The following is a 27,987-nucleotide window of genomic DNA, read 5'->3' as shown; positions in this document are numbered from 1 at the left end:
TTAAGAGCAGACTAAATTCGATAAATGTGGGAAAACCCATAAATCACTTACAGGACGGGGCAAAACTTAGAATAAAAAACAAGCTTAATCTCTAATAAGCGTGGACCACAGAAATAAGGCATAATTGAAACAAAAATATACTCTGTACATTAATGTGCTGCATTCGCTCCGGAAAACAAGAATAGGGTCCACTGGTGTTGGTCTAACATTTGATACAAACAAGCAAGAGTTACCATGGTGTCCGTCACTCTAGAACAGCAACCTCCTGGTCAACCCTCCAGTAATTTGCATCATTGAATTCCTTTATTCCAGGACCACCCTCGTCAGTACTTTCCTTTTCTGGCACTTTAGAGACCATGTTTCTTTTCAATGGTCCTGCCTCCCCAACTATCCCTTCTTTCAGAGCCTGTTCCATAGCCTTCTCAGTACCTTCTAATTCTACACCTACAAATTCAACATCTTCTTCGAAGAGCGATGGTACAGGTACTGCTCTTTGACTCGAGTCAACACCCCCATCAATCGAATCTTCTTTAGTTGGTGACCTGTTTGAAGGAACAGATTCCCCATTTGAAGGAGGACTCGGAGTAGGGCTATCTATTTGAGGTTTGGTAGTACAAAGGTTGCTACCAGAAGAATCATCGTGATCTATAAATGGGTTCTTGCTTGATCCAGCATCTTGCATATCTGAAGGTTCACCCCATCCCACCCAATCAGGCAAAGGCCTGTCCCCAAACAACTCTTCATTGTCCGATGCCTCAAACCTGAAGAATCCCATATCATGTGAAGCACTTGTCTTTTTGCTTTCAAAGTTCAAGGTGTCTCCATTCATGGAATCACTACCAGTTATTCCATTTAAGTTTGTGCTTGAGCTAGATGTACCATTCAGATTATTTTTGCTTTCATCCAATTCTTCATCCTCTCCAACCACTACCTCATCATCACTACTGTTGCCACCATTTGCAGCACCATTCAAGTTTATCTCATCCATCATCTCCGATGATGTTGTTCCCCCAGTTGCATCACCAATTCTGTCATCTTGGAATTCAAACCAGTTGGAGTTTGTAAACAGACTACTGCAAAAGACAACAAAATTTGTATATTGGCATTAAAATGATTAATTAAATACAGAAACCCTGATGAACTTCCATAAAATTCCAATATCATCCAGACAACAGAAATAGGAGGACAAATGAAGCTTTTGAATATTTTCTACTTTTCTATATTCAACATCAAAGCAAAAACATAGATGTCCATATGGAGGACGTTAATCACTTAGGTCCTTGTGCTACCTCTACTTCTATCACACTATTTGTGTATATGATGGAAGAATATATTAAGGAGGCATAGTGACAGTACAACACCATGGAGCAGAAAACTGAAATCAAAACCAAAATATCTTCCCAGGTTAAAGAAATGAAAGCTCATTCTATTTTTAAATCAATAACAGTGATGCCAACGGTCTGGGGGATAAAGGATGAGGATCTAGTGAAAATGAAGAAATCCCCTACTAAAGGATCTACAAGCAATTCACAAAGTAAAGGAGGCTGATAGAGAGTATGATGTTTCTTAAATATCTAGTGTGTATCTTATTCTTCCGTAGTTGCTTTTGAAGGATATTTCTCTTCCTAATCTGCAACGAGATCCTACAAAACCTGCACTACTCAATTGTCATCTTGAGAAGTACCTAAAAGATCAAGGAATGAACGGATACCATGTGGTGGAAGATGAAACATACAGGAGTACAGGATAACCTGGAAAGATATATGTCAATCATAGAATACTAGTAGTTATATGCTTTTTTTTTAATCGGCGAAAGTAATATTGTATTATAATTAAGACAGTACAAGTTGTACTGGGAAATATACAAGTCAAGGCAAAGGTGAGCAGAAATATGGTGCCCTAATACATGCTATACAACAGGAATTAGGGGGTAGTTTTGGGCCAAGCATGCTAGTAGTTATATGCTTATATCACTTATTTTATTTATCAAATACACAGATTATCTCATTATCTCTGCATACACAGTACACACATACAAAACTTTGCTTTAAGAAATAAAGTCATGCTGTTTGATTAACCCACATGACAGATTCATCCTAACAAAATTACCAGTTATGTGACAATAAATACACTCACCTCCCTTGATCGTCACTGAGTCTGAGGGATGATATGACTACTTGTGCAGAGTCATTATCAAAGTAGACATCCTGCAAATCATACAACAGATAAAGTTGCCATTAGTTAAGAAAGTAAAAGTAAAAAAGATCACTAGATATTTTGGTTGATGCACAACACAAATTGACTATATCACTCAGTGACATAAGAGCTAGATTGATTCTCAAAATCCCCAAGATCAATCACATTAAATTACAACAGTTACCAAGAGTAAACAAAACTACTACCTCATCATCTCGATCAAGGTTGCCACGTTCCTGCAACCAAGACAATCAAAACATTAGTCCAGAATTCAGGTTGCAGTGCCAGACCCAAAAAAGGAAAATCAGGGAAACAAAAAAAGGGAAAGGACTTAAAAATACACAAACAGAAATGAGCAAGTATGCATGCACAGAGAGGACGAGGAGCCAACCTCCTCGTTATCCTCATTCCCATAAATTTTATATCTAAAAGCCTGGTTCAAATTATTTGCTAGAGCTGCAACATCATAGTCTCTGTCATGAAGTTCATCATCATCACTATCCCTCATCCTATCTTGTAAAGCAGTCGGACGTCTGTACAAAGGAAAAGGAAAAATAAACAGACAAATCAAATTGGGAAAGACCCCCCAACATAACAAAGTAAACAACATGAAACAGAAACATAAAAGACACAATTGGATGTAATTGTAGTGTTATGATTTACTATTATTTAGACTATTGAAGAGAAGCCATTTAGGTATAATAATGAGTATATACCATGTTTTGGTAAACATATTTTATGATAAGGCTGTAATAACTATAATATCTATCATGCACTTTTTTCTTCATTTTAATTATTCAACTTAAGTTTATGCTCCAAGCCCTTATTAATCAAGATAACATCACTTGAGGTCACAAGACTGCCACATCAGGGCATGGTCTTATCCCCTTACAATTATATTACCACAACCAAATCAACCCCACTAACAGACTTTATGTTGGGGAGAATTGATCCTCCCAATAAAACTCTTGCTAAGCATTTAGATTCAGTTAACAGCTTACCCACAAGCCCAACGGTGAACATTCTCAACCACATTACGCTCCTGAAGAACTGAAGCTTGCCATTCATTCCACTCACTATTTTCCTGCAGATGTTAAGCATACAAGGTTGAAGTATTCAAAGAAAAGTTTATTATCTTGACATAACTTCAACATGTAAGTTCAGCTTCATTATCTCAAGATAACAATTTAAGGCATAATTCACAAATCTTCATAATTTATATAAACAGTAAAAATTACTGTAAAAACCATGAACCTCTTCTGATGCTAGAAATAATATGATATACACAGCTAACCTGAAGACATGTCAGTATGAGGTTTCGATTATGAGCCAGGTGAACAAGTTTGTTAACAATTCGAGTAATATGCCCAATGTTTCCTGCCCGTGGCACTTGTTTTCCAGCAGCAGGTACTGTTGGCTGCAAAATAAAACAATTTAGTAAAGCAATTCTAATAGACTCGATAGCAGTGTATAGATTGTCTATTATTCACTTCATATAGATCCTATCACTTGTGTTTATGTATGTTTTCTTTTCCCTTCTAATTCAATAAAACATTGAAGAAAAAAATGATAACTTGATCATGACAATATGCAGTTGTAACTGAGACAAAACATCCAATATATCAGTGTAAAGCATCCATTTACCATATTTATGTCAGCAGAGAGAGTAGAACGTTTGTCTGCTTGGAGAAATCTTCCAATTAAATTACACTCTTGAAGAAGATGTTCAACAATGGCATTAGTTTTGCTCTCCAAACAAGATAATATGATACTTTCTACATGATGGTGTAAGGAGTTATTATATGGATACCTGTATTAGCAGAGCATACTCAGACTAGTTAAAAAAAATAGCATTAAAGTAAGCAATAATGCTATACCACACAGATAAAAAAAAATGCTAAGGTTTTGCTAAACATCTTAAAAGAAAATAATTGTTGCTTACTCAAAGAAGAGGTCAATGACTCGTTGAATGGTTCCTGAATTGACCATTTCTTTTTCTGCCACTTCATTTCCAGTTTTTAGAAGGACAGCAATGAACTCAACAATCTGAATTAAATAGCAGACAGGTAAGAAAAATAAAATATAATCAAAGTTCACATTAGCCATACCTCGCATAAGAATAGAACAATTGCATAAAACAGTTTCAAAATAGACAGTAAAGATGATTTTTGGAACAAGAATTCAACCTCTACTAGCCAGACTGCAACCTAGTTTAGGGGATTACTAAAGTATCCCACTTTTTTTTTTCAAGTTACGTTGTCAAACATTCATTACTTGCTGATTATATATAACAAATTTGCAAACATTTATGATAAAATCAACAGCCAACAAATGTTTGACAATTCACCCTAGGTATCGGTACCAAAGCAAATACCCTAGAATTGGTGGGGAGGATGGCCATAACAACTAACCTTTAATCGATGCTTCCCGAGTGGAGGTCTCAATTCTCCATATGTTGTAGGCAATACTTTTTCATCAGATGATACATTCAAAAGCATAAGCAATTCGCCTGCAGACAAGGAAAAAAATGTTAAGGATCATGTGATATGGATACTTAAACAAAATTAGACAGATTTGTTTGTACCATACAAAACATAGTCACAACATCTTTTAAACCTTCAATTGTGAAACATTCATAATCATATGACACATAACTACCCACCACCACCACCCCAAAAACCTTGAAATAACTGAAGTGCACACCATCTTAACCAATAGTACTTTGATATTTATTGATGACTACAAAGAATTGGGAAGAGAAAGAGATGCAGAAAGAGTAAAAAAAAAAAAAGTGAAAGCAATAACATATAAATAATGTCTAACATTTACGTGTCCATAAAAATGAAGAACTTAAAGCACAAGCACATTACAACCTGTTTTATTTATTGGTAGACCTCCAGCAATCTTATTTCTAGAAGTACTCATCCCTTTTAAATAGGCAAACTCCAGATTACCATGATATTATTAAAAACAATTCACAATTGACCTTTATTAACCAGGACAGAGAAAAGTTAAATGGTAATTATAATTTAGTACAACAAAAGGAAATCATAAATTGAAGTCTCAAACCTGTAAAATCCATAGCATTATGGCACTGATATAAAACCAGTGTACAAAATACATTTTCTCAAGGGCTCCTTTCACCTCTGTACACCTACTGTTAACTTGGGAATTGGAATCACCTACTTGGTATTTTTTTTACAAATTTTATTATAATCAAAATAGTCATACAACTAACTTCAAAATTAAAAAAACCTATAATCTTTTTAAATATAATTCCAGCATTGTATTGTATTTCACAACATTCAGAATAACAATATAACTCAATCAAAAACCATGATGACGAGAATAACATGGAGCTAAAAACACATGAATTTCGACTTACTTAATTTAGGTAGCATAGCACCAATAGTGTCTGGGTTTACAGGAATGGGTGGCTCATACATGTGTTGACTTCGAAATGAATGAAAAAGGGGAGATGATATAGCAGATCTTTTGGGATCCAATAAAGAAACACACACTGAAAGTGAGTTCACAAGGCTAGACTTTGATTGTGAATCTTCCAGTGCATGATCCAAAATTTTGGCAACAAAACTGCATATATAAAAATATACATAATTATTTCAGAGTTACATATCAGAGAAGAACATAAAACCATAGAATACAAACCTTGGGCTTGAAAGTTTAATTGCTAGAGTCGATGAGGGATTTCGAGTTATTGTGCACAATGTTTCAGCCGCGTTGGCATGAACTTCAGGAGGACTCTGGTTTAAATAGGGGAGAAAAAAGTTGTCAGATAATTTGCGACAAAATGCAAGGTGATAAAGAGCCAATAAATCTAAACACAAACAAAAATTGGATACTAAATTGAGCTTTTTAATCAATTACATCTTTTATGTCCCAGAAAACAAATTTTGGAGGACAAACACAAGATTAGCAATCATTAGCATGGCCACTGGTACTAGTTTTTCTATTATTAATAATTTATATATCTTTTGCCTTCCAAAAAAAAATTAGCATGGCCAATGTCAAGCTTTCAGAATAGAAAATTTCCAACTCAAAGAATGTAGCTACATTCAATCTCATTTAACATATCCGTCTGGAAGGCATAAAGCTGAGTGCATAAGCATCACTTGGCAAACAAGCAAATGCTGGCTGAAGTAACATAAACCTGGATAGATGCTTCACTTACAGATGGACTCAATTTATGAACAATCATCTCAAGCAGGTTGCTCTCAGCCAACCATTGCATCACATCTATAAAATTGTGATACATATGGTCATCAGCGCCTACCAATCGAACCAAAACCTGCCAAAGAACTTATCTCAGAATCCCTTTTGGCACATCAGCAAGATCTCAGCATTGTCATAATTACTACTGAAGAGGTAAAAGTTTACCTCCATAATGGATGTAATTCCTATCAAATCAACCAGTTGGCGAAAAACATTCTGATGGGCCTGCAGAAATTATGCTGAATTGTGAATGAAGGATTTCACAGAGACTATGCAACATGCACACCAACCGTTGTAAAGACTAAAAACTGTTTAACATAAAGGTTCGGTTCCACGAATAAAAGGGATTAAAAGTAAATCAAGCTTTGTTCTCCGTAATATTGTAAATATCAGATTGAATAAGCAATCTACTACTCTAACAAAAAAGCAAATTGTTTTACTTACTTGAACATATTTCATAAGTGGCACTGTCTTTCGAATCATTAGGCAAACAACAACCTGTAAAATGGCATAGAAATTAGCATCAAGCAAGTCAGATGGGCCACATTGACAAAAAGATCATGCAAACTAAAATTCCAATTTTATCTAACATATACCTTGCTAAAGTAGCCAGCCAACAAGGTACTATGTGAGCGATTAGGTTCCAAAAAAGAGAATAATAAGTTCATCAGCTGCAATTACAAGAATACAAAGGGGAAATCAATAAAGGTATATGACTTGAAGATAAAAGAAATTCACAAACAGGATGCAGTATAAACCTCTTCATCATCAACCAAGGTCTTCAAAATGACATCAATTTCACATGTAAATATCTCGCAGGCAATGAATGGAAACCTTAATTACAGACAAACAATCAGATGGTTACAAGAAAGTTGAAAATTAATAAAAAGATCATTTGCAGCAAATTTTCAGTTACAACTGCATACTTGAAGGCCCGTTTATTTTCAGCATCTTCTGGTGGTTCTTCAATAATGTATCGTAACAATTGCTCAACCTGGGCTTGATCTCTCAGACTAAAAGGGGAAAAAGTAGCAAATTATCAATTAGCTTTTTGCTGAATAGTCATATAATTGCATATCCAGCCTGTGTTATGTATTTAATTTACTCAAACTTATCACCAAAAATAGAAATTGGACAATACAAAAATAAAAAACACATGAAACTCAGAGTTTTGTTAGGAGAATGAAAAACTGAATTGCTTAAAATTAAACAGACACATACAAGTTGATAAGACGACTGTTTAAGGCCTTGCATTCTTGGATCACTTCCTCTTCGTCCAGAAGCTCTTCCAAAGTGAAATTCTCCTTGTCTAATATTGTCTCCACCTGCAAAACACCATCAACATATAAAAGCACTTCAAATCAACTATTACAAAGGAGCCTGAAGAGGAAACAAGAAAATAAGCTACGCAAGTTTTAAGCTACTTGAGACTTGGGTTGCCGATTCAGTTGTCCTCTTAAAACTTTCGGCCATCAATTACAGGGCATTCAATCATAAAATTTCATGGTAAGCATGCATCATTATATAGAATTATAAAAGAAACACTGTAGTCTTGAAAGTAAAGCAAGCTGTCACAAACTGATAGTAACTTTGAATTCAAATCTATCAAAACAAGTAAGGAAAAATTTTCAGATGAATCCTGTGCTATCTTCTTCACAAATTCCCACTAAATTGTGTTTGCTTTAACTAAAGCTCAAGTCAACTGTTTTTCAATTATTAGCAAGCTCATATTAACATCCTAATTCCTAACCTTCAAATTCAAAATACCCGTAGCTGAAAAAGCAATACAAAGAGGTAATTACAGGGCGAAAAATATATTAACTAACTTGCTAAAACACATCAATTGTCTCTAATTGAGATCCTCCTAACAAAGTGAACCACTAAAGTAGATTCAATAAAAACAAACAGCAGATTGAAAAAATAAAAATAAGCAACAGGTTCGCTTATGAGTTGTCTGTTTAAGACTTATGAGTTCCAGGAACAGCGAAGGTCGATCCAGGAAACGGAATTAATCGGCAACACAGTTAATTAGCAATTAATCAATTAATAAATTGGTAATTAAAAAGGGAAAGCAATGGTAAATAAAATGATATTCGAATGAAAAACTAAGTGATGCTTGAATTATGGAGGGAGGGAGGGAGGGAGAGAGAAGAATTGAAGCTTAGTTTAAATGCAGCAGAATTGGCGCGATGGAAGTGAAAACTCACGGGGGAGGAAGCAGAAAGGGATGCGAGCTTCCAAAACATGAAGGCCGGATCTAGGTCTAAACCCTAATTTTGTGGGGGAGAGATCGAAAAGCAACCAGGCCGTGGAGATCGATACGAGAAAGCAAAGAGAGAGAAAGAGAATGCCCCAAAATAATCGCTAGCGCTAAAGTACAAACCATAGAGAACTACAGAATTGCCACACACACACCACCACCTATCCCACGCTTCATAATGCTACTACAGTTTTTTATTATTATTTTAATTTTAAACTTATGCAATATGTAGTATTTGACATGGCTAGGGACTAGGGTATATGAAATATGAATGAATGAATGAATGAATTACTACATACATGGATGTACACCTCATGATGCTACATGCCCATGGCCATATATATCTCATCACTCTCACATACATTCTCGCTTCTCCGTCAACTCATACATTTGAATTTCAACATGGGATCAACGATACGTCGCCCTGCATTCAATCGTGGATTTAAGACTACCGTTCAAATTAAAGTACACTGTTCTTCAGATATAGACTGTTAAATTATTGTGGAAATTGAAAACATATCTACACTTAAATATTGAAAGTTATCTTATATCTTTCTTCCTTCCATTTTAGGGCAACTGTATGCTCAAGATACTTAACTTTTTTTTACCAAGTGTTCAAACCCTTTTGATTAAATATGATATTTGAGTTATTATAAAATCTTGTATTTTTCTTTTATTCCTATAAATAAAAAATAAAAATAGTCAAACAATAATATTAATATCTATATTATTATATAAAGGAAATACATGTTTTAGTAATTATTTTAGTTTTCACTTTTTCTTTTGACTATTTTATCCCTAATACACACTCAATTATTTCCTCATGATTAAACTCAAAATAACAATACCCATGTACAAACGAGAAACACAAAAAAAATTGAAAAGAAATTTAATTTACACATTATTTCACCCCTCAACTAAAATCACTTAGATCCTTAAACCACTTACTAATTACTCTCCACTTTTATCTATACCAATAGATAAACGAGATATCTATGTTGGTAATCACCTTTTGGTCTCCACTCTTATTAGACCATTATGTCCTTAATTAATAAAATATTAATAAATATGGATGTAATCAAACACATTATTCATCTTTTCCTCTCCATTTTTTTTAATTCCTCTGCAATTCTACCATCAACTGCTAAACAACTCTTTTATACAATTTTTTATTCTTATTTTACACTTGAAGATGTAACTGCTCCAATGTAGTCATTCACGTTTTTGTGCTTAAAAACAATTTATACTTTTACAACTCCCACAATTTACCCATGCGTTTTCACTTCTCTTCTCTCTTCACCAACTTTGAACGCACACCCCACATCCCACACCCACTCTTATACAGCGCACTCACCACCATTGCACCATCATGTTGCACCATTGTTGTGTTGTCCCTCTACTCGATGTCATTGCACTATCCCGTTGCAACACCGCTACGACTTTGCACTACTCGAACCACTTCGTTCAAGTACTTCCTCTTGTTGCTTCTACATGCCCTTCTTCTCTAGCTATGAACCACTAAAATTGGAACCCTTGAATTCTCTATGTTTTAAGTACATGTGTGCTTGATTCCTCAATTTGAGTTTTCTTTTTGCAATAACACCATGTTTGGAGGTAGAATTTTATGACTACTTTCAAGTGGGGTACTAAAATTGGTTAAAGATTGAGTTTTGGGTTTTGATTTTCTATTTTTTTTTCTTGTGTTTAAGTATTGAAATGTTAGGACAAATAATATAACCCCTATAAATAACAATCCTGTCTCTTTTAGCCGCGAAAACTCAATCGTTTTGGTGATCCACGTTTTTTTTTTCTTGTTTTCAATTACAATTGAAAAGTGTTCAAATAATCTTTAATTTTTATACATATTTTTTTATATTTATTTCTCCATTTCTCTTATTTTTCTCTTTACCACATATCTTACTTTGAAATATATCAAAAAATTCTTAGAATTGAAGTATAAACATCCTAAGAACAAAGATAATTAAAGATCAAAATAAGAAAAAATTGAACATGTGACATAATAATGTTACCATTTCAATATTTCACAAATGCATTTATCAAATAGGATGATATTCAAGTATATACAATGAATAGGTCAGGCAATTGTGTATAGATAGACACGTATTTACAAATATAATATATTAATTTATCATGTCATCATAACAAACAAAAAAATGTAAGAAGTAAAATTATGTATACATTCCAAAGTATATTAAACTAAAATAAATGTGATAGTATAATAGAAATAGGGATACACAGACATGCGGTATCGCTTGTATTTCCGCTAGGATTTTGTATACAGTTTTCCCTCTTTCTTAAGAGGTACTGAGGATACACCGAAAATGCCACATTACCGATAAGAATGCGTATCACAACAAATTCTACTTTCACCACTTCACATATTATCATGATCTCAATTCAACTTCCTAATTAAACTATGTTGGAGAAAAAGAAGAGTGTAGCAGAGAAAGATGCAGGAAAAAAAATTATTTTTGATTTCTGAATAATTGTTCTTATATAACAATGCTAACTCTCTATTTATAACATTCAGCATTTGTAAAACAGAAAAATAAAAGCAGTTATAAATGTATACTGCATTCAACCCCTTTCCTATTTTTTGAATCACTTTCTAACACCCCCATTTGATTCAAAAGCTTTACAAGTAAACTACATTCAGTAGCGTTCTCAATTCTTTAAATCTTTCAGCCTTCAATGACTTAGTCATTATATCAGCTAATTGAACTTCTGACCTGCAGTGCCTTAGTTTAATTCTGCCTTTACTTACTTGATCTCTGAGGAAATGGAATTTAGTGTCTATATGCTTGCTTCTTCCATGAGCTACGGATTCTTGACCAAATCTATAGTTGATTTGCTGTCTACAATTAGTTCAATAGCTTCATCCGAAGATATTTTCAATTCATTAATCAAGGATGAAAGCCAAAATGCTTGGCAAGCAGCTGAACAAGCTGCAATATATTCTGCCTCACAAGTTGATAGTGCCACCACTAATTGTTTCTTTGAGTTCCAGGATATATGAGAGCCAAACAGTAGGAATACCTGTCCCATAGTGCTTTTCCTATCAACCAAATCTCCACACCAATTAGAGTTTGAATAGGCTACAAGATGTAGATTATCATCCTCTTTGGTTTGATGAGGGAAGATGATTCCATATCCCAATGTCCCCTTTAGATACCTCATGATCCTTTTAGCAGCCAACAAGTGTGATTGCCTAGGGTCACCCATAAATCTTCTCACCAGTCCAACATTGAATGTGATCTCTGGTCTGCTGTGGCAGATGAATCTTAGACTACCAACAATCTGTCTGAACAAGGTTCCATCAATTGAGGCTTCATTCTCACCTTTTGCAGCTTCAAATTCACCTCTGTTGGAGTTTCTATTGAGTTACAATTCCACATGTTAAACCTCTTCAAAGCATCTGAAGTGTACTTCTTTTGGTGCATGAAAATTCCTTGTGCAATGTATGCAAACTCCAATCCTAGAAAGTATGACAATGTTCCCAGGTCTGCCATTTCAAATTCCTTCTTCAAATTCTGTTTTAGTGAGTCAATCCCAGTTGAGCTATTCCCAGTAAGTAATAGATCATCCATATACAGACAAATGATGATAATTTCAGTATGTTTCACAAATTTTATGTAAACTCCATGCTCAGCAGTAAATTTCTGAAAGCCAATATTATGAAGAAAAGTGTTAATACTCTTGTTCCAGCCCCTGGGTGCCTGTTTTAATCCATATAATGCCTTCCTCAACTTCAAAACTTTGTGTTCGTTCCCCTTGCATATAAAGTCAGGAGGTTGCAGAATAAACACATCTTCATCAAGTGGTCCATTGAGGAATACTGACTTCACATCCAGTTCCCATAACTTCCAATTTTTCCAACTAGCCAAGGCAATAACTAACCTCACAGTCTCAAGTCTGGCTACAGGGGCAAAAACCTCTGTGTAATCTATTCCTTCCTTCTGCATAAAGCCCTAGGCTACCAATCTGGCCTTATATTTTGCAACTGTTCCATCTGGTTTGAGTTTAACTTTAAAAATCCATTTGACACCAATATGAGTTTTGTTCTTAGGTAATTATGCCATTTCCCAAGTTTGGTTCTTCTCACTACTCCTTAATTCTTCTTCCATGGCTAATCTCCATACCTCACTTGTAATGGCTTCATCAAGATCAATAGGTTCTGCATCAGCCATGAGTGCAAGGTGCTGAACCAACTCACCATCATCAGAGATAGCATTATCAGGATATAGTTGATAATCTGATAGTCTTGAGGGGAAATTTTTGTTTCTTCTAGGTCTGTTGTTGACAATCTATTGCTCAGTATTCAATGTACCTTGTGTGGCTTCTTTTCTTGAGTCAATTTCTTCCCAATCAAGCTGCAATCTTGGAATTGTTTCAGTTATGGCCTATGGTTCACTCCATGATTTTGATTCATCAAAATAGACATCTCTGCTGAAGAGAACTTCTTTAGTCTTGGGATTGTACAACTTGTATGAGCCTGTAGAGTTATAGCCTACAAAGATCATTGGTTCACTTTTATCATCAAGCTTCTTTCTCTTTTGGTCTGGTACATGTCTGTAGCACAATGAACCAAAGATTCTAAAGTGTTTGACTGATGGTTTGCTGCTAGACCATGCTTCTTCTGGAACCATTGAGTTCAGCCTCTTGGTGGGACATCTATTGAGGACATGGGCAGCAGTCATGGTTGCTTCTCCCCAGAAGCTGTGAGGGAGATTTTTCTGTTTAAGCATACACCTTACCATGTTCAATATAGTCCTATTTCTTCTTTCCACTATCCCATTATGTTGGGGAGTGTAGGGGGCAGTAACCTCATGCACAATTTCATGCTCCTTGCAAAAATCTTCTAGCTCACTAGAAGTGAATTCTCCTCCTCCATCAATCCTGAAAGTCTTGATGCACTTTCCTGACTGTTTTTCTACTAAAGCCTTGAATCCCTTAAAGGTATCGAACACTTCACTCTTGACCTTAATCAAGTAAAGCCACAGTTTTCTGCTAAAGTCATCCACAAATGAAACAAAATACTTGTTTCCCCCTAAAGATGGAACATCAAATGGCCCACACACATAAGAGTAAATAATGTGTAGAACATCATTAGCCTTGGATATGGTGTATGAGCTAAAAGATGTTTTGGGTTGCTTGCTGATCAGGCAATTGTCACATACTTTCTTTGGAATCACAATTGAGGAGAGATCAGTTACCATGTTTTTTTTATCTCAATAGGCTTAAATCTTTAAAATTCAAGTGGCCTAGCCTTAAATGCCATAACCATGATTCATCAGACAAGGTAACAGCAGAAAGGCATTGAGGTTCAATGGTATTCAGATTTACCTTGAATGTTCTAATTCTAGCCAATAGAGCTTTCACGATCATTTTTTTTGCTGTATCATAGACTTCCAGAGATCCATTACTCATTTTCATTGAAAATCCATTCTCTAGGAGTTGACTCATACTTATCAGGTTACTCTTCATCCCAAGAACATAGAGTACATATGTGAACATTGCTTGTCTTCCATCTAGTCTTCTAACAGCCACATTCCCTTCTCCTTCAGCCTGTATGACTCTGTCGTCTACAAATCTTACTTTACTCTTCTTCATTGCATCAAAATTGACAAGCCAATCCCTATGTCCAGTCATATGATTTGAGCATCCAGAATCTATGTACCAGATTTCATTATTCTGAGATTCTGAATCAGTAATCATCATCAGCAGCAAGGATTGTTCTTCAGAGTCTGCTTCATTCTCTTCTTTGGCCATATGTGCTTGATAATCACTGTGACTAATTCCCCTTGTGATCTGTGCTACTTGGTGCGGCTACACACTCTGTTGAAAAATGTCGAATCCGATTGCAATTGAAACATTTAATTCTTTTTCTTTTTTTCTCTCCAATTAATGAAGTTCCCTTTTTTCTGTTAGAGCTTTATGGCTGATCTTCTTCATTCTTTCCTTGTTCTTGATTTTGTGTGTTTCCTTTAAAGCTACTTTTGAAATTTTTCCCACGCCCACGGCCTCTAAAATTACCTCTGGAGTTATTGCCTACTCTCTTTGATGTATGAGCCTGCAATGCCTGATGATTCTCCCTTGGCTTCTCTATTTCTCTTTCAATGAGTCTCTGCTCATGTACTTCAAGAGAACCTTGAAGTTCTTCTACTGTTATTTCTTCAAGTTTCTTGGATTCTTCAATGGCTACGACTATGTGGTCAAACTTGGGATTAAGAGTTCTTAGGATCTTTTCTACAATTGTTTGTTTTGAAATCTTCTCACCACAGTTCTTCATAGCATTTGTGTGAGTGATGATTCTATTGAAGAAATCAACTATCTTCTCATTGTTCTCCATTTGCATCAATTTATATTAACGCCTCATCATTTATAATTTCACCTTCTTTAAATTCTCTACACCCTCATTACATTTCTCCAAGATCTTCCATGCTTCTTGTGAAGTTGCAGCACCTACAATCTTCTCAAAGTGTGCATCATCTACACACTGATGAATCAAGACTATGGCATTACAATCTTTCTTCTTGTTTTCTCTGTAAAGGGATTTTTGTGCTTCTGTTGCTCCTTCAGTGATTGAGGGATAACCTTCCTCAACAATTTCAACCACTTCTTGATAACCCATGATTGCCTTCATCTGTACACACCATCGATCCCAGTTCTTGCCTTCATCGCACCAGTTGATCCCATTTCTTCTGTCCCTTAACCAAGAACCAGCTATTGATACCACTTTGTTGGAGAAAAAAAAGAGTGCAACAAAAAAAGATGCAAGAAAAAAAATTCTATTTCTGATTTATGAATAATTGTTCTTATACAACAATGATAACTCTATTTATAACATTCAGTATTTGTAAAACAGAAAGATAAAAAGCAGTTATAAATTTATACTACATTCAACCCCTTTTCTATTTTTTGAATCACTTTCTAACAAACTATGAAATGAACTATGAAGCCCATCCAGTTAAATATGAACAATTGGCTGCGGTATAATTACTTTTCTTTGATCAAGGTACTCTGGACAATTAAAAAAGAAACAAAGTATTGTAATTCAACCCCATATATCTCCCCAACAGGCAACAACAATAGATATTGGAGTTTCTTATGGGTATATCCAAGTGCAGTACAGAAAAAATCCAACTTCCTTTGGAGTTAAGGGGCAAACCGTTGGACCTTTCTTTTGAGATTAATATACTTTTCAAACATCACCATATATCAGGAAAATACAGCAAATTTCAACAGATTTCAGCAAATATTTTGAAGCATCAATACTTGATAATCCATTGTTCTTCAATCTCATTAAAAAAAATTAAAAAATTAAATGTAAAATGTCATTATTTGTTAAGAATGTGATAGATTTAATATATGATAAGATTCAATGATAATGTTAATTATTTGTTAATAATGTTTTTCTTATCAGCAATGAATATATATCATTTCATAAGACACAAGATGTGCTGTAAAAATAACAAAAGGATCTCAACAGATCCAAATTTCCTTCTCGTCACTACAGATGGAAATATGGCTAAGAAATATGATATCTAATCTTTCCCTATACCACCAAAGGAGTTGCATGGTGGAAGATTCAATTCCTATCACCAACAAGTACATAACAGCAAAATTTCATCAAGATCATATACCCAACCCGCAAGCACTATTTACAAATTGAGAAGGCATACTCATGGAGACACTTGTCATTGTTGAAATGACACCATAAAATCCTTTTTATATGTCTTCATCCACGACCAAGTGTTAAACAAGCAGCTATGGTCTGTGACTTTGTTTTTTTCAAAAATGCTTGTTTAACACTTGGTCATGGAGACATTTGTCATTGTTGAAATGACACCATAAAATCCTTTTTATATGTCTTCATCCACGACTAAGTGTTAAACAAGCAGCTATGCCAGATCTGTTCTTTGTCTGGAACTTTGTTTTTTTTTAAAATGAATTTGTTCCTTGCATACCATACGTTCCAAATAATGGAACTCCATCCAAGAATCCACCAATGTTCTTTGCTAGAAGGGATCATTCTATGTGCATTTTGGCAAAAATAATCCGTAGCTTCTCGAGGAAACATCAACCTAATGCCACAAAGATTATACCATTTTTTTTCCATGTATCATTGGCAAACTTACAGGAGAAAAACAAATGATCCCCAATTTCTTCATCTTCACCACGCAAGACACACCTTTTATCTTCAATAATAATATACCTATTTGATAAGTTAACCTTTGTAAGTGATCTATCAAGAAGGACCATCCACATCAAAAAAGCAACTCTTGGAGGGATTTTGCATTGCCACATATATACGTTTGAAAATATCCACCTCTTGAATTCCGTCCCTCTCATTATGAAGTGTCCAGTTTGTAGATCTCACCTAGGATAATTGAGATGTATCAATGATCCACCTCCAACTACATATGACGAACTTCATTTGTCACCTCAACCCTTTCCAATATGTTTCTCCCACTCGAACCATGGTCTACGCCACAGAAGATCCCATGGTCTACCCTTTCCAATTTGCTAATAATGTTATGTGATAATATTAATCATAAAGAAAAATAAGAAAAACATTTCCTCTACCACCTAAAAAAATTCACTAATAGTACAATATTTGGAAGAAAAAAATGTATTAAATTACTCATTCCCTTTAATAGTAATATTCATTGCCCATAGAACTAACCTTAGTCAATCTTCCAGCTTTAAATATAACTTACCTACTTTTACATGCCAATAACTTTTTTTTATCAATACCTGTTTATCTATATCCATTTTTTTTTTTACTTTTAGCAACTAAAGTACATTCACAAAAGGAATTAATTAGCATTTACAAACAAAAAAACGCCTAAATGGATACAAATTAAGACAGTAAGAAAAATTTAAAAATACATATAGATAGACATGCATTTAGAAAAAAGATTATCAAACAATTTAATATAAATTAATCATTCTTTTATAGGTTTTTATCTTTTATCATAAAAAAAATACTATGTGTAACATAAGGATTCAAATCTTATCTCATCAAATTTAACACAATAAAAATACATTAACATAAAACAAAAGCTGACATAGAAGTGCGGCAGCACAAAAAATAATATATTGAATTACCATTTTACCATAACAAATAAAAATGCATAAGAAGTAAAAAAAAAAAGTGTGCATAAATGTAATAAAAAAATATTAAACATAATTATTACAATATATGGAAGTAATATATTGAAGTTCATGATTCTTATAATTAAGATGAAAACAACAATAGATTCATTTGCTTCTTATTAAAAAGACCGGAGATCATATTATATATTCTTATTCATTCTTTTTAGATTCGTTTTGAATTTATATTTTTCATATAGGAAAAATAGACTTGTAAATGAAAAATAAATCTTTGGTCATGTTTTTGTCTACCTTCACATTGATTGTATGAGTGAAAAAATTTATAAGTTTAAAATTACTCACACCATCATTATGATTTTTTTCAAAATCATTATTATTGATTATGTGCTATAAAATTATATTCATCCTTAGTGATTTTAGAGTTAGATTAATTATTTTCTCTGATTTAAATGTTAATAAACATGAAACATATAATTTACAACAAAATATTTGATAAGTTATATAATATTTGATATATTATATTTTATAATGATAACCTGATGAAATATGCTTAATTAAAAAAAACATAATACTTAAAAATGTTATTCACAACAAATTATCTATAATAAATTATAAATTGATTACAATTTTATTGTTATATATAAATGAATTGTTGTTGGGAACCTGTAGAACCCTCATATTGGTAACACTAGTTAGGAAACTGAAAATTATCTATTTATTAGATCAATGTAAAAAAAATTAAAATTGAAAACTGTCCATCTCAAAGATGTTGAATAAGAAGGAAATATAAAAATAAAAATAAAAGTTATTTTTTTTAAGATTCTAGTGTGTTTTATAATTTTGGTATGTTAGGCTGAAAACTTTGTTAGTGGTAGAGTGTTTTATTATTTTAAAACTAATATCTAGACCCTTGCAACTCACTAGAAATTATCATTATATTTTTATTTTAAAATATATAATTTTATATAATTTAAGATAAGTACCGAGTATCATTCATTGACATGTAAATTTATTAGTTATTAGTTTTAATATTTATTATAAAATGAACTATAAATTTTAATAATATTATTGAAATTAATTAAGATGATGTTTATTTTCATGTTAATATTGTAGTGATATTTGTATTTTTAGTATAAATATATATATAAATGGATAACTCAAATAATAATTCTTAAATACAAATATTGTATAAAGATATTAATGATTTATACAAATATGATTTGATATTTGTAGACTAAATTATTAGTAGGAATAAATGAGGGTTATCTTCAATCTCTCATCTTCATCATCTTACAAAGACTAATAGATTAGGACTTTGACTGGTCGCTCCATGGCTCTACGTTACTCATGCTGAATTCCTTAAAATTTCTTTTTGAGGTGTTAGATCTTCATCCTCTCCATGTCTATTTACCTTGTCTACATAAATTTGTAAATTTCACTCAAGAGTCTACAGTGTACCCCTTTGTCTGTTTCTTATATATATATATATATATTTCTTATAGGGAGTTGAGCTATGGGGGCCTTGTCCCCCCTCCCTTGACTTTTTTTTAGATCAATAATGTTATTGTAAATAGTTGTCAATTAATAAGTAAAAATATTATTGGTGTGTAACCAGAAAGCATGGTTGACAAAGCAAAATGCCATTGAAAATATCTATGGCAACGAGAGAGATTGTTCCATGATTTACCAATCCAACCTATCAGCAACAATTTTTATGGTTGTGGGAAAGGAAACACAGCTAATGGCGCCACAAGGATATCAACCAATAGAAAATTTCATGAAATTAAATCGTGTATTATTGGATTTCAATATAACAAGCTCACGTCTATGTTTGATTTCAAATAGGCATGGATCAATAAAAGGTGTATACTCAAGATTGATAGTGGGTGGACAACACATAAACAGAAGTCTGTGCATGGTTTTTTCACTAGACACATTGCACGAGCAAGTTCATTAGCCACCTTAGGGTAAGAGAAGAATACAAAACCACACTCCTCTTGCTCTCACATAACTTATACTTATAGTAACTAATTCAAATTAAAAAACACAACAGTCTATACCTTGAAAAACTCATCCAATGCTAACTACATTCTAAACGAGAGCATTTATAAACTGATCTGTGTAGTAACACCATTTTAAATCCATTCTATTTGAATTGACATTTTCTCCACCAACATAATTATTAAGTAAAACAGTCTGTTAGGGGACCCCTTCATGAACTAATTGTGAAACTTTATTTGTGGTTGGGCTATTCTGTAAAGTGTTAAGCACCAATAATCCAATTCTAGACATATTTGGTGTTATTCAACACTACTACAATTTATTGATTTAACATCACAAACTTAACATTGATTTTTTTAAAAACCGATGTTAAGAAAAACACGATGGCATTTTCGTAAATAAGTTGACTTAATTAACATCGATTTTGATATTAATGTTAACATCAATTTTTGAAAAAACCGATGTTAACATTAGTATCTTAACATCGGTTTTTTCAAAACCGATGTTAACATTAACTAGTTAACATCAGTTTTGAAAAATCGAAGTTAAATTTAGAAAGTTAACATCGGTTTTTTAAAACACCGATGTTAACATCAACTAGTTAACATCGGTTATGTTTAAAAAACTGATGTTGTCTCATTCATAAGTTAAAATACCAAAAATTCATTTTCCCCCCACGCGATTAGTTACCAAAACCCTTTCTCCTTTTCTTCCTCATCTCTCAGGCTGTTTGTCCTCCTCACTCATCTGCCATTCCCGTTCGAGTTGGAGTTCGTGTTGGAGTTGGAGTTCGCACTAGTTCCCGTTCGAGTTCGTGTTCGAGTTGGAGTTGGAGTTCGCACCAGTTCCCGTTCGAGTTTGTGTTCATGAGTGTCGTGATTTAGGTACGTGGGCAACCTTCTTCTTTCTCTACTCTCTGGTCATAAATCATGTCGTGATTTCCCCCATTCTAGAGTGTGAGTGAGCACCCTGCTTCGAGTGGCGTCTGCTTCTTCCTTTGTTTGAATGGTTTTCGTTGCAAGTTTCCTTTCTGATTTTTGCTACAAATTTTAAGCAATGCACATAGATAAATGAATAGGGTTGACTTTGTGGATTGCATATTTTTCCTGATCTGAGATGTGCATTGAATTAAATTTGTTATGGAGGGAGGGAGAGTAAAGTGAAGGGTTGACGGAGTGGGGAAGAGGCATTTATGTATAGCAAATAGTTTATATGACCGAGGAACCAGTAAGCTAAAGCTTGACAACATAGCAATTGATTTGGTTGTACCCACATGTTTAATGTAGCAATTTCTTGATTCTTCCAGCTTATGTGTTGCATATACTAATAATACTATAAGACATTCCAATTCCAATGGTTATCCCTTTTTCTCTTTTGGATGTTATGTCAATCTTTACGAGTTTGGTTTCATATATGACGAAGGCCCTCTATCATTCTGTCATGTCCTTGTCTATTTCCTTTCATGAAATCAGAATATTTTTGGACTATTTCCATGTTTTTTTTTTTCTGTACATTAATGTACTGAGATTAAGTATATTAATGCTGAAGTTTCATCTAAAAAAGCATCTTAATTGTTTGTCTTCGAGTTTGATTATTTCACCCTCATGGGGATTGAATGCTTATTGTTCCTTTGTGTTTACAGTGACCCTCGAGCTCACCTGCACTTTGCCTTTGTGTCTTCAATCTCTGCGAAGCAACATCGGAGAAGTTGATCAGTGAAGTTTCCATCAAAGGTAAGTACCACTATCCGTGAAACATTTTTTTTCCTTCCATGATAGAAAAATGGTTGAACCTAACATTTAGTAATTCATATGCTACCGTTGCCCGCCTATTTTTGTGCCTTTGTGTTTGCCTTGTTGAATTTAGTTATTAGTTTAGTTCAATTCAAAATAGTGTTTAGAACTAACCTAGGTTAGGTATGTTGGGTCTTTAAGATCGATGGTTTGAAGTACTCAATGTAGGCTTATAATTTTAAGAATTTCCCCTTATCTTTCTTAGTCTCCCCTTCTCACTTTGCAGTTAGGTGGCTACTACCACAACCACAATGACAAGGTCCCATCTCATCTTGTTACCATCTCTCTACTTGCTTCCTTTTTCTCTTGCCCACTCTCTCTCTACATCTCTCTTACTCATGTTCTTTTTCTCTCCCTCCACATCTCTCTTGCTCACTCATGTTCTTTTTCTCTCTCCACATCTCATCTTACAGTTAGGTTTTTTCAGTTTTATTTTAGGACTAAGTATGATGACTTGTAGCTAAAATGTGCAAACACGATGTTTGATTTGGCTTTCATGATTTTGGGGGTTTAAAATTGTTTCAAAATTTACTTTAAAGCATTAGTTGTCATCTTAAATTTGGGAGTTTAAAATATAAGAGAACACACTATCAGCTACATCAACAGATTTTCTTAACATCAATTTTGTGGACCATAATTAATTATTTCCAAATTAGAGGACTAAAAAATCACTTAAATTCAAGGGACTAAAAAAATTACTTTTCAATCTAAGGGACCAAAAGAGTCTAACTTTGTTTACTACATCAACAAGGAGTCTAACTTTGTTAGTAATTTTTTATTTGGAGGACAAAAAACGAAAATGACTTAAATTTGAGGGATTAGAAACTTATTTAAACTTTTTTTAATTAAACCGACGAATTTGCTTAAAATTTTAACGAATGGATTTGAATAATTCACGGATAGTCAACTCATTTATACTTCAGAAGAACAACCAAGCAATGAAAGAAAAAGAAAAAACAAGAAAGAAACAACACTCTTAATTGATAGTATGATAATTGAAAATCCAATGCTTCTAGGTTTTATACTTGGTCTTAATTTGAGTGACACCAAGAACTAGTATTTAGCATGATACAAAGGGAATGGCATGAGTCTTGATTTTGGGACACAAATCAGGGGTTCAACTCTTGAAAGAATAAATGAAGGTCCCTCTTCCATGTCAACAGAACCACAATACCCTCCTTTTTCTTCAGCCTTCATTTCAAAGCATTGAATCATAGCAGCAAGGGTGGTGTGAGCAACCTTTAGTGCTAGTGAAGCTCCAGGACACCCTTTTCTTCCACTCCCAAAAGCAAAAGTTGATAATGTTGTCCCCTGAATCCAACTTGACCCATTTTTCCACTCTCATTATCATTGCTAAGAAACCTTTTAGGCCTAAACTCAAGAGGGCCATCCCAGTACTTTGGATCCCTACCAATAGCCCACACATTAGTGAAAACCTGAGTCTTTGCTGGAATGTCATATCCAGCAATGGTGCAATTCCTAGTTGACTCTCTCAATACAAATGGAGATGGAGGGTGAAGCCTCAGTGTCTCCTTCACTATGGCTTGAAGAGAAGGAATATTATCTATATCTGTTTCCAATACCATTATGTCTTTGCCAATGATAGAGTCAATCTCCTTCCTTGCTTTCTCCATGACTGTCAGATGGTTAATTAGTTCTGTCAGTGAGCATTATAGAGTAACTGCAATTGTGTCTGTCCCTCCTGTGAACATATCCTAAGAAATAATAAAGAGAAATTATTACCAAGAGTCATTGTGTTAAAAAAAAGGTGGAATGACAAGAGAACTCAATTTTCACAACTCTGACTAATTAAGATGCAAAGATACTGGTAAGTGTACTTGCAAAATTGATGTAGATGGAGTTATTTTCACAACATAACTTCATCTGTCCTATCTTTCCATTATTAGTTTTTCTGAATTTGTTTTACTCGTTTCTATTTCTGAATTTGTAAATCAGATTTACTCTTATCTGTAACAGTTGTTATTAGGTTCAGCTTTATATGAGATGAACTAATTTGGACAGTATGTTTAATGTTGTGAAGTGATTTGCTGCCATGTTTCTAATTTTTAGATTTGTTTAACTAATGTTTCCTTATACTGCCAAAAGAATAACATTGCTGACATGGCTTGATATGATCTTAATATCTATGTTCTTGTGGTAGAAACTGTACAAGTACAAACTCATCTTTTGATTTTAAGTCTAATATTGAGCAATGTTGCTTTGTTGGTGTCTCCCAGTGTAGTTGTATGCATCTAGAACTGTACAAGTAGAAACTCATCTGGAAACCACTGTCTCTGTCTCACTCACAACTCAAACAGTCACAAGCAAGGAGGATGAAGAAGGAATCATAGCTGAATTTCCCATCTCACCCTCAGACATAGTCCTTAAGGTAAGATGGTCTTGAAATTTCCCTCTTCATATTGATAGAACTGATTGATAACAATGATTGAAAATGTTAGGGTCGAAAAACAAGTTGTTGGCTTAAGAACCCCTTGATATTGATAACACTGATTGAAAAGGTTAAGCAGTTACAAATTATAGAAATATAACATCAAATATCACCTTAAAATTTTAAATATACCAAGAATTAGTCAGCATACAACGAAGATATGAAAGACCAGATAGAATACTGTTGCTTCATATTTATACTTTGCTTCAAATTCCTTGGTCTTGAGCTTGAGTTGCAACCATTCTTCCGCATGCAACCATTCTTGAGCTAATTCCTTGTCTTGAGCTGCAACCATTGTTCTACAGTTCACAATTCCTGTTCTCTCCAACTTTTGCTAGAGCCTCCATAATATCATGCTCAATTCTTAAAACTTCATCTTTCAATTGCTTTTGTGAAGATTCCCTTGCTTGAAGATCCTTTTGTAAATTGTCTAGTTGCTCCCCTAGCCTTAGGACACGGTCTTTATGCTCTCTTAGTGAACCATTTTAGTCATCTAATTCTTTTACAAGTTGTAAACATTGGAGCTACGCTGATTGAGCTGATACAGTACTTACATTAACAGTTGCTCTGGTTGCTACAAGTTGAGTTCTAAGTTCATCTAACTCCTTCAGATACTATATCAAGATTACAATATATGTTGTGAGTAAATCATACTCGGGCTGCTACTTGCGAGAGATAAACAATGAGTCAAAATTTAATGAATTTTAGAGTATATTTTAGAAAGCAACATAATACATTAGGTCTGTATTTCTTCTTTTTTTCGTGTACAATGTTCTGTAATTCATCAGGTAATGCCCGAGGCTCGGGCATTATCAATATGTAGTGCTTCAGTTTACCTACGAATGGTTTGTCAATTTTTCCTTTACTTATGAGTAATGACACCGTTTTTAAAACTATTCAAATATAAGAAATCTTCACGTGGATTGTTGTATACTCTACATGGCCAAAGTCTGATATCTTCATCTCCTTTTATGCAATAGCCCCTGAGTCTAACAAGGTTCAGATGTTGAAGTTTTGCTATCAAAATAACCTCATTCTTGAATTCCTGTAAGCCTTGAGTGGAAACACCTAAAAGCCTTTTTACTGCTACATCTTGACCTCTAGGTAACGTTCCCTGCATAAAAAATTTCCATATATCATGAGAAATTCTTGCATGGACTCATTGTTAGGTGGGTAATAAAGTTAAATGAACTACACCAATCACCTTACACACAGGCCCATAACCTCCTCTTCCAAGTTTGTTAGAATCTGAAAAATTATCTGTAGCTACTACAATGCTTGCAAAGGTATAACAGGGTACTTTAATGCCTTCAATGTCTTTTTCATCAAATTATGGAGACATTTGTTTTCTATATGATAGGTAAGAGACTCCAGATCAATATCCACCATAGATAAATATCATATTGCATAATCCAATTTAGGGCAGAGTACATGCAACATTAGATGGATGGGTTGAAAGGTGAAGAGGCAAAAACAAAGAGGTAGTAATAAAAGAGTTGCACACATATATACACACATTAAACTATTACAGATTGAATATGGTTTAGGATCTCACTGATAAATTTGAAGGCATATTACTTAGTGAAAAGAAGAGAGTGGCTAGGGGATCCAAACCCCTACAGACAAGATACAAAATTTGCAAGTTTAAAGACTATTAAATGGGAACATTGATCTAAACACACAACTGAAAGCATGCATGAAATGATTGAATTATATTAATAAATATGCACATTCATAGGTTTGTCAAGATAAAGTCCTTTAGGAATTAAATTTGTGTAGTTTAAAAGAAGCTTCACATTCTCAATGTCACTATCGATGCTATCTGCCACACCAGGGTACTGAATTTTCATTGCAACTTGCATGCCATCCTTCATGACAGCTTTGTGCACCTAAATTCCATGAGGAACCTAATTAGGCAATACTATTATACTAAGAAGTTCCCTGATATAAAGGTGCATGATATTGTTGTTAGGACATATGTAAAAAAATTGTCTTACTAAGAATTATTGAACATAAGATTTCATACATGAGAAAATGAACTATGGAAAAATTTGGCATTCTTATAAGAATGACTTTTATCTTAGGATGAATCCAAAGTGAATTACACAGTCCAAAGCCACCTCAGTCTGGCTTTATGAAAAGTATGGATAGCAGGACCGAGTTTTCAAAGCATTAAAATACGTTTATTTGTGACTGATATCAACGTGACTACCACAGATTGAAGACCTATATATAACTCTTGTAAATCTTTTAAGATATAAAAAATTGTAACATCTAAGACCGACTTCCCTAAAAGCTTATGTTGTAAGGTGAAGGCTAAATAATAGTTTTTATATATTTCTAACACACACACACATGTCTTTCACTCTCATATAGGCTCTCCCGAATCTGAGCGTTTGCCAGACCTGAACTCTATAACAAGATTACATGTGTAAAGATAAAAGATTTTTAATTCAACATGCAAAACTAAAAATTATTACCAAGCTCATGAGCTTTTTTCTTTCTTTGCACTATGGCAAATGCTATTGTGCATGCCAGAATACCCATGCCACTTCCAAACTTCAAATGGGATTTCATCTAGACCAACAACTTTACCCTAAAATAACGAAAACAAATATTCCCCTGGCTATATAGATTAGAATCTAATAGACTATTCTTTTTAGTGTTGTAAATCTGAATGAATCTCCAAAAATTAAGGTCTGAAACTCTAAATGAATCTCCAAAAATTAAGACTCAATGACTGACATATAGTATCATAAACAAGAATGGAAAATACGATTTTTTACATCAAGTAGTGTTAATCTCATTGCTATGTTGAAAGCAAAAATCAGTATCAGCCACAATACAAAATAACAAACATGGCATACAACTTTTTTGTTGGAAACTGTTTCCATGTCAATTTTTTACATCAAGTAGTGTTAGTCTCCCTGCCATGTCTCACTGTTATAACTACCTTATTGACTTAGCATAACTATCACACTGATAGATTACCAACTAACATGGTTGTAGTTAAGTTTAAACACCACAACACACATACTAAACAGAGTACATATTCTAACTAACATGGTGGTTATCATAATAGAGAGGGTAGAGGAAAGCCTTTACTAATTATCATTTCATTTCAGTGAGATGAACAATCCTCATGATTAGTGCTACTCTCAACATAGATTCCCAAACAAGATTGCCAATGTAATGTTGTCCCTGGCACCAATTGTTAAACAAAAAACTAAGTCTGAGGAAGCTAATCCAGTTCACACTACCATGGAAGATGCAACAACAGTTAGTTGGTCTCAATTGAGGAACCTAATTCCTCATCATAAATATCATAAAATAGATTTCGAGGAGCAACCACACCACTTTCAACTAAAACATGATCAAGCTTCTGGGCAAATTGAGGGTTCTCCTTGGTAGCATCAATCATGTATAGAGAACCTATTCTACATAGCATATCCAACATGCACATAAATGTTGATATGAATAACCAGAACCTATTCTACACATTGAAAACTAGTTCTGGTCCATAACCCTATATTTCTAACACAATGAAATACTATGAAGCAATCACTGATTCAGTGAATATAGGACTAGACCCTACACACCAATACTCAACATCGTTCCCTGTAAATCAAACAACAAAATTGTAAGTCACTTTAAACAAGAATCAGATAAGGGAAGAATGTGATACTGAACCTCTGTAATCACAACATTCAGTAGTTGCTACCTGCAAGACTACTACCTTATTCATCAGAAATACATTACCTTAAGCAAGTTTCTCAGAAAATTAAAGGTTAACTTTGAGCAGCTCTTCCAAGTCCATTGGTGTTAGTTCATGATATAGCTATTTATGAATGAAATATTTAAATTGTAGGCACTATTTGTCTTATTCTTTGCATCGTGATTACGACATTTGTTCTTCT

The 27,987-nt window shown here is 33.9% G+C and overlaps 4 protein-coding genes across 4 annotated transcripts; all 4 read right to left on the bottom strand.

Annotated features, from left to right (window-relative positions):
• Nucleotides 1-8,871, bottom strand: LOC100777597 (serine/threonine-protein phosphatase 6 regulatory subunit 3). Its single transcript, XM_003540136.5, has 19 exons — nucleotides 8,637-8,871; nucleotides 7,651-7,754; nucleotides 7,356-7,442; nucleotides 7,188-7,263; nucleotides 7,026-7,100; nucleotides 6,874-6,927; nucleotides 6,595-6,654; nucleotides 6,389-6,505; nucleotides 5,866-5,960; nucleotides 5,582-5,790; nucleotides 4,608-4,705; nucleotides 4,139-4,242; nucleotides 3,841-4,006; nucleotides 3,491-3,613; nucleotides 3,198-3,280; nucleotides 2,588-2,729; nucleotides 2,403-2,432; nucleotides 2,137-2,207; nucleotides 1-1,073 (listed from the first exon to the last, which is right to left on the bottom strand). The coding sequence occupies exons 1-19, from the start codon at nucleotides 8,673-8,675 to the stop codon at nucleotides 245-247; spliced, it is 2,562 nt and encodes an 853-aa protein (XP_003540184.1). The 5' UTR covers nucleotides 8,676-8,871; the 3' UTR covers nucleotides 1-244.
• Nucleotides 8,872-13,933: 5,062 nt separating this feature from the next.
• LOC102670253 (uncharacterized) lies at nucleotides 13,934-14,479 on the bottom strand. Its single transcript, XM_006593196.1, has one exon. The coding sequence runs from the start codon at nucleotides 14,477-14,479 to the stop codon at nucleotides 13,934-13,936; it is 546 nt and encodes a 181-aa protein (XP_006593259.1).
• A 163-nt stretch (nucleotides 14,480-14,642) lies between these two features.
• On the bottom strand, nucleotides 14,643-15,059 carry LOC102670119 (uncharacterized). The gene has a single exon (XM_006593195.1). The coding sequence runs from the start codon at nucleotides 15,057-15,059 to the stop codon at nucleotides 14,643-14,645; it is 417 nt and encodes a 138-aa protein (XP_006593258.1).
• A 7,809-nt stretch (nucleotides 15,060-22,868) lies between these two features.
• Nucleotides 22,869-23,255, bottom strand: LOC102669979 (cytochrome P450 93A3). The gene has a single exon (XM_006593194.1). The coding sequence runs from the start codon at nucleotides 23,253-23,255 to the stop codon at nucleotides 22,869-22,871; it is 387 nt and encodes a 128-aa protein (XP_006593257.1).
• Between the last annotated feature and the right edge of the window lie 4,732 nt (nucleotides 23,256-27,987).

Source organism: Glycine max, chromosome 12 (genome assembly GCF_000004515.6).
Source record: "Glycine max cultivar Williams 82 chromosome 12, Glycine_max_v4.0, whole genome shotgun sequence".
In the NCBI taxonomy this organism is placed as follows: domain Eukaryota; kingdom Viridiplantae; phylum Streptophyta; class Magnoliopsida; order Fabales; family Fabaceae; genus Glycine; species Glycine max.
Note: the sequence above shows the minus strand (reverse complement) of the source record. Positions and strands in the feature narration are given on the sequence as shown.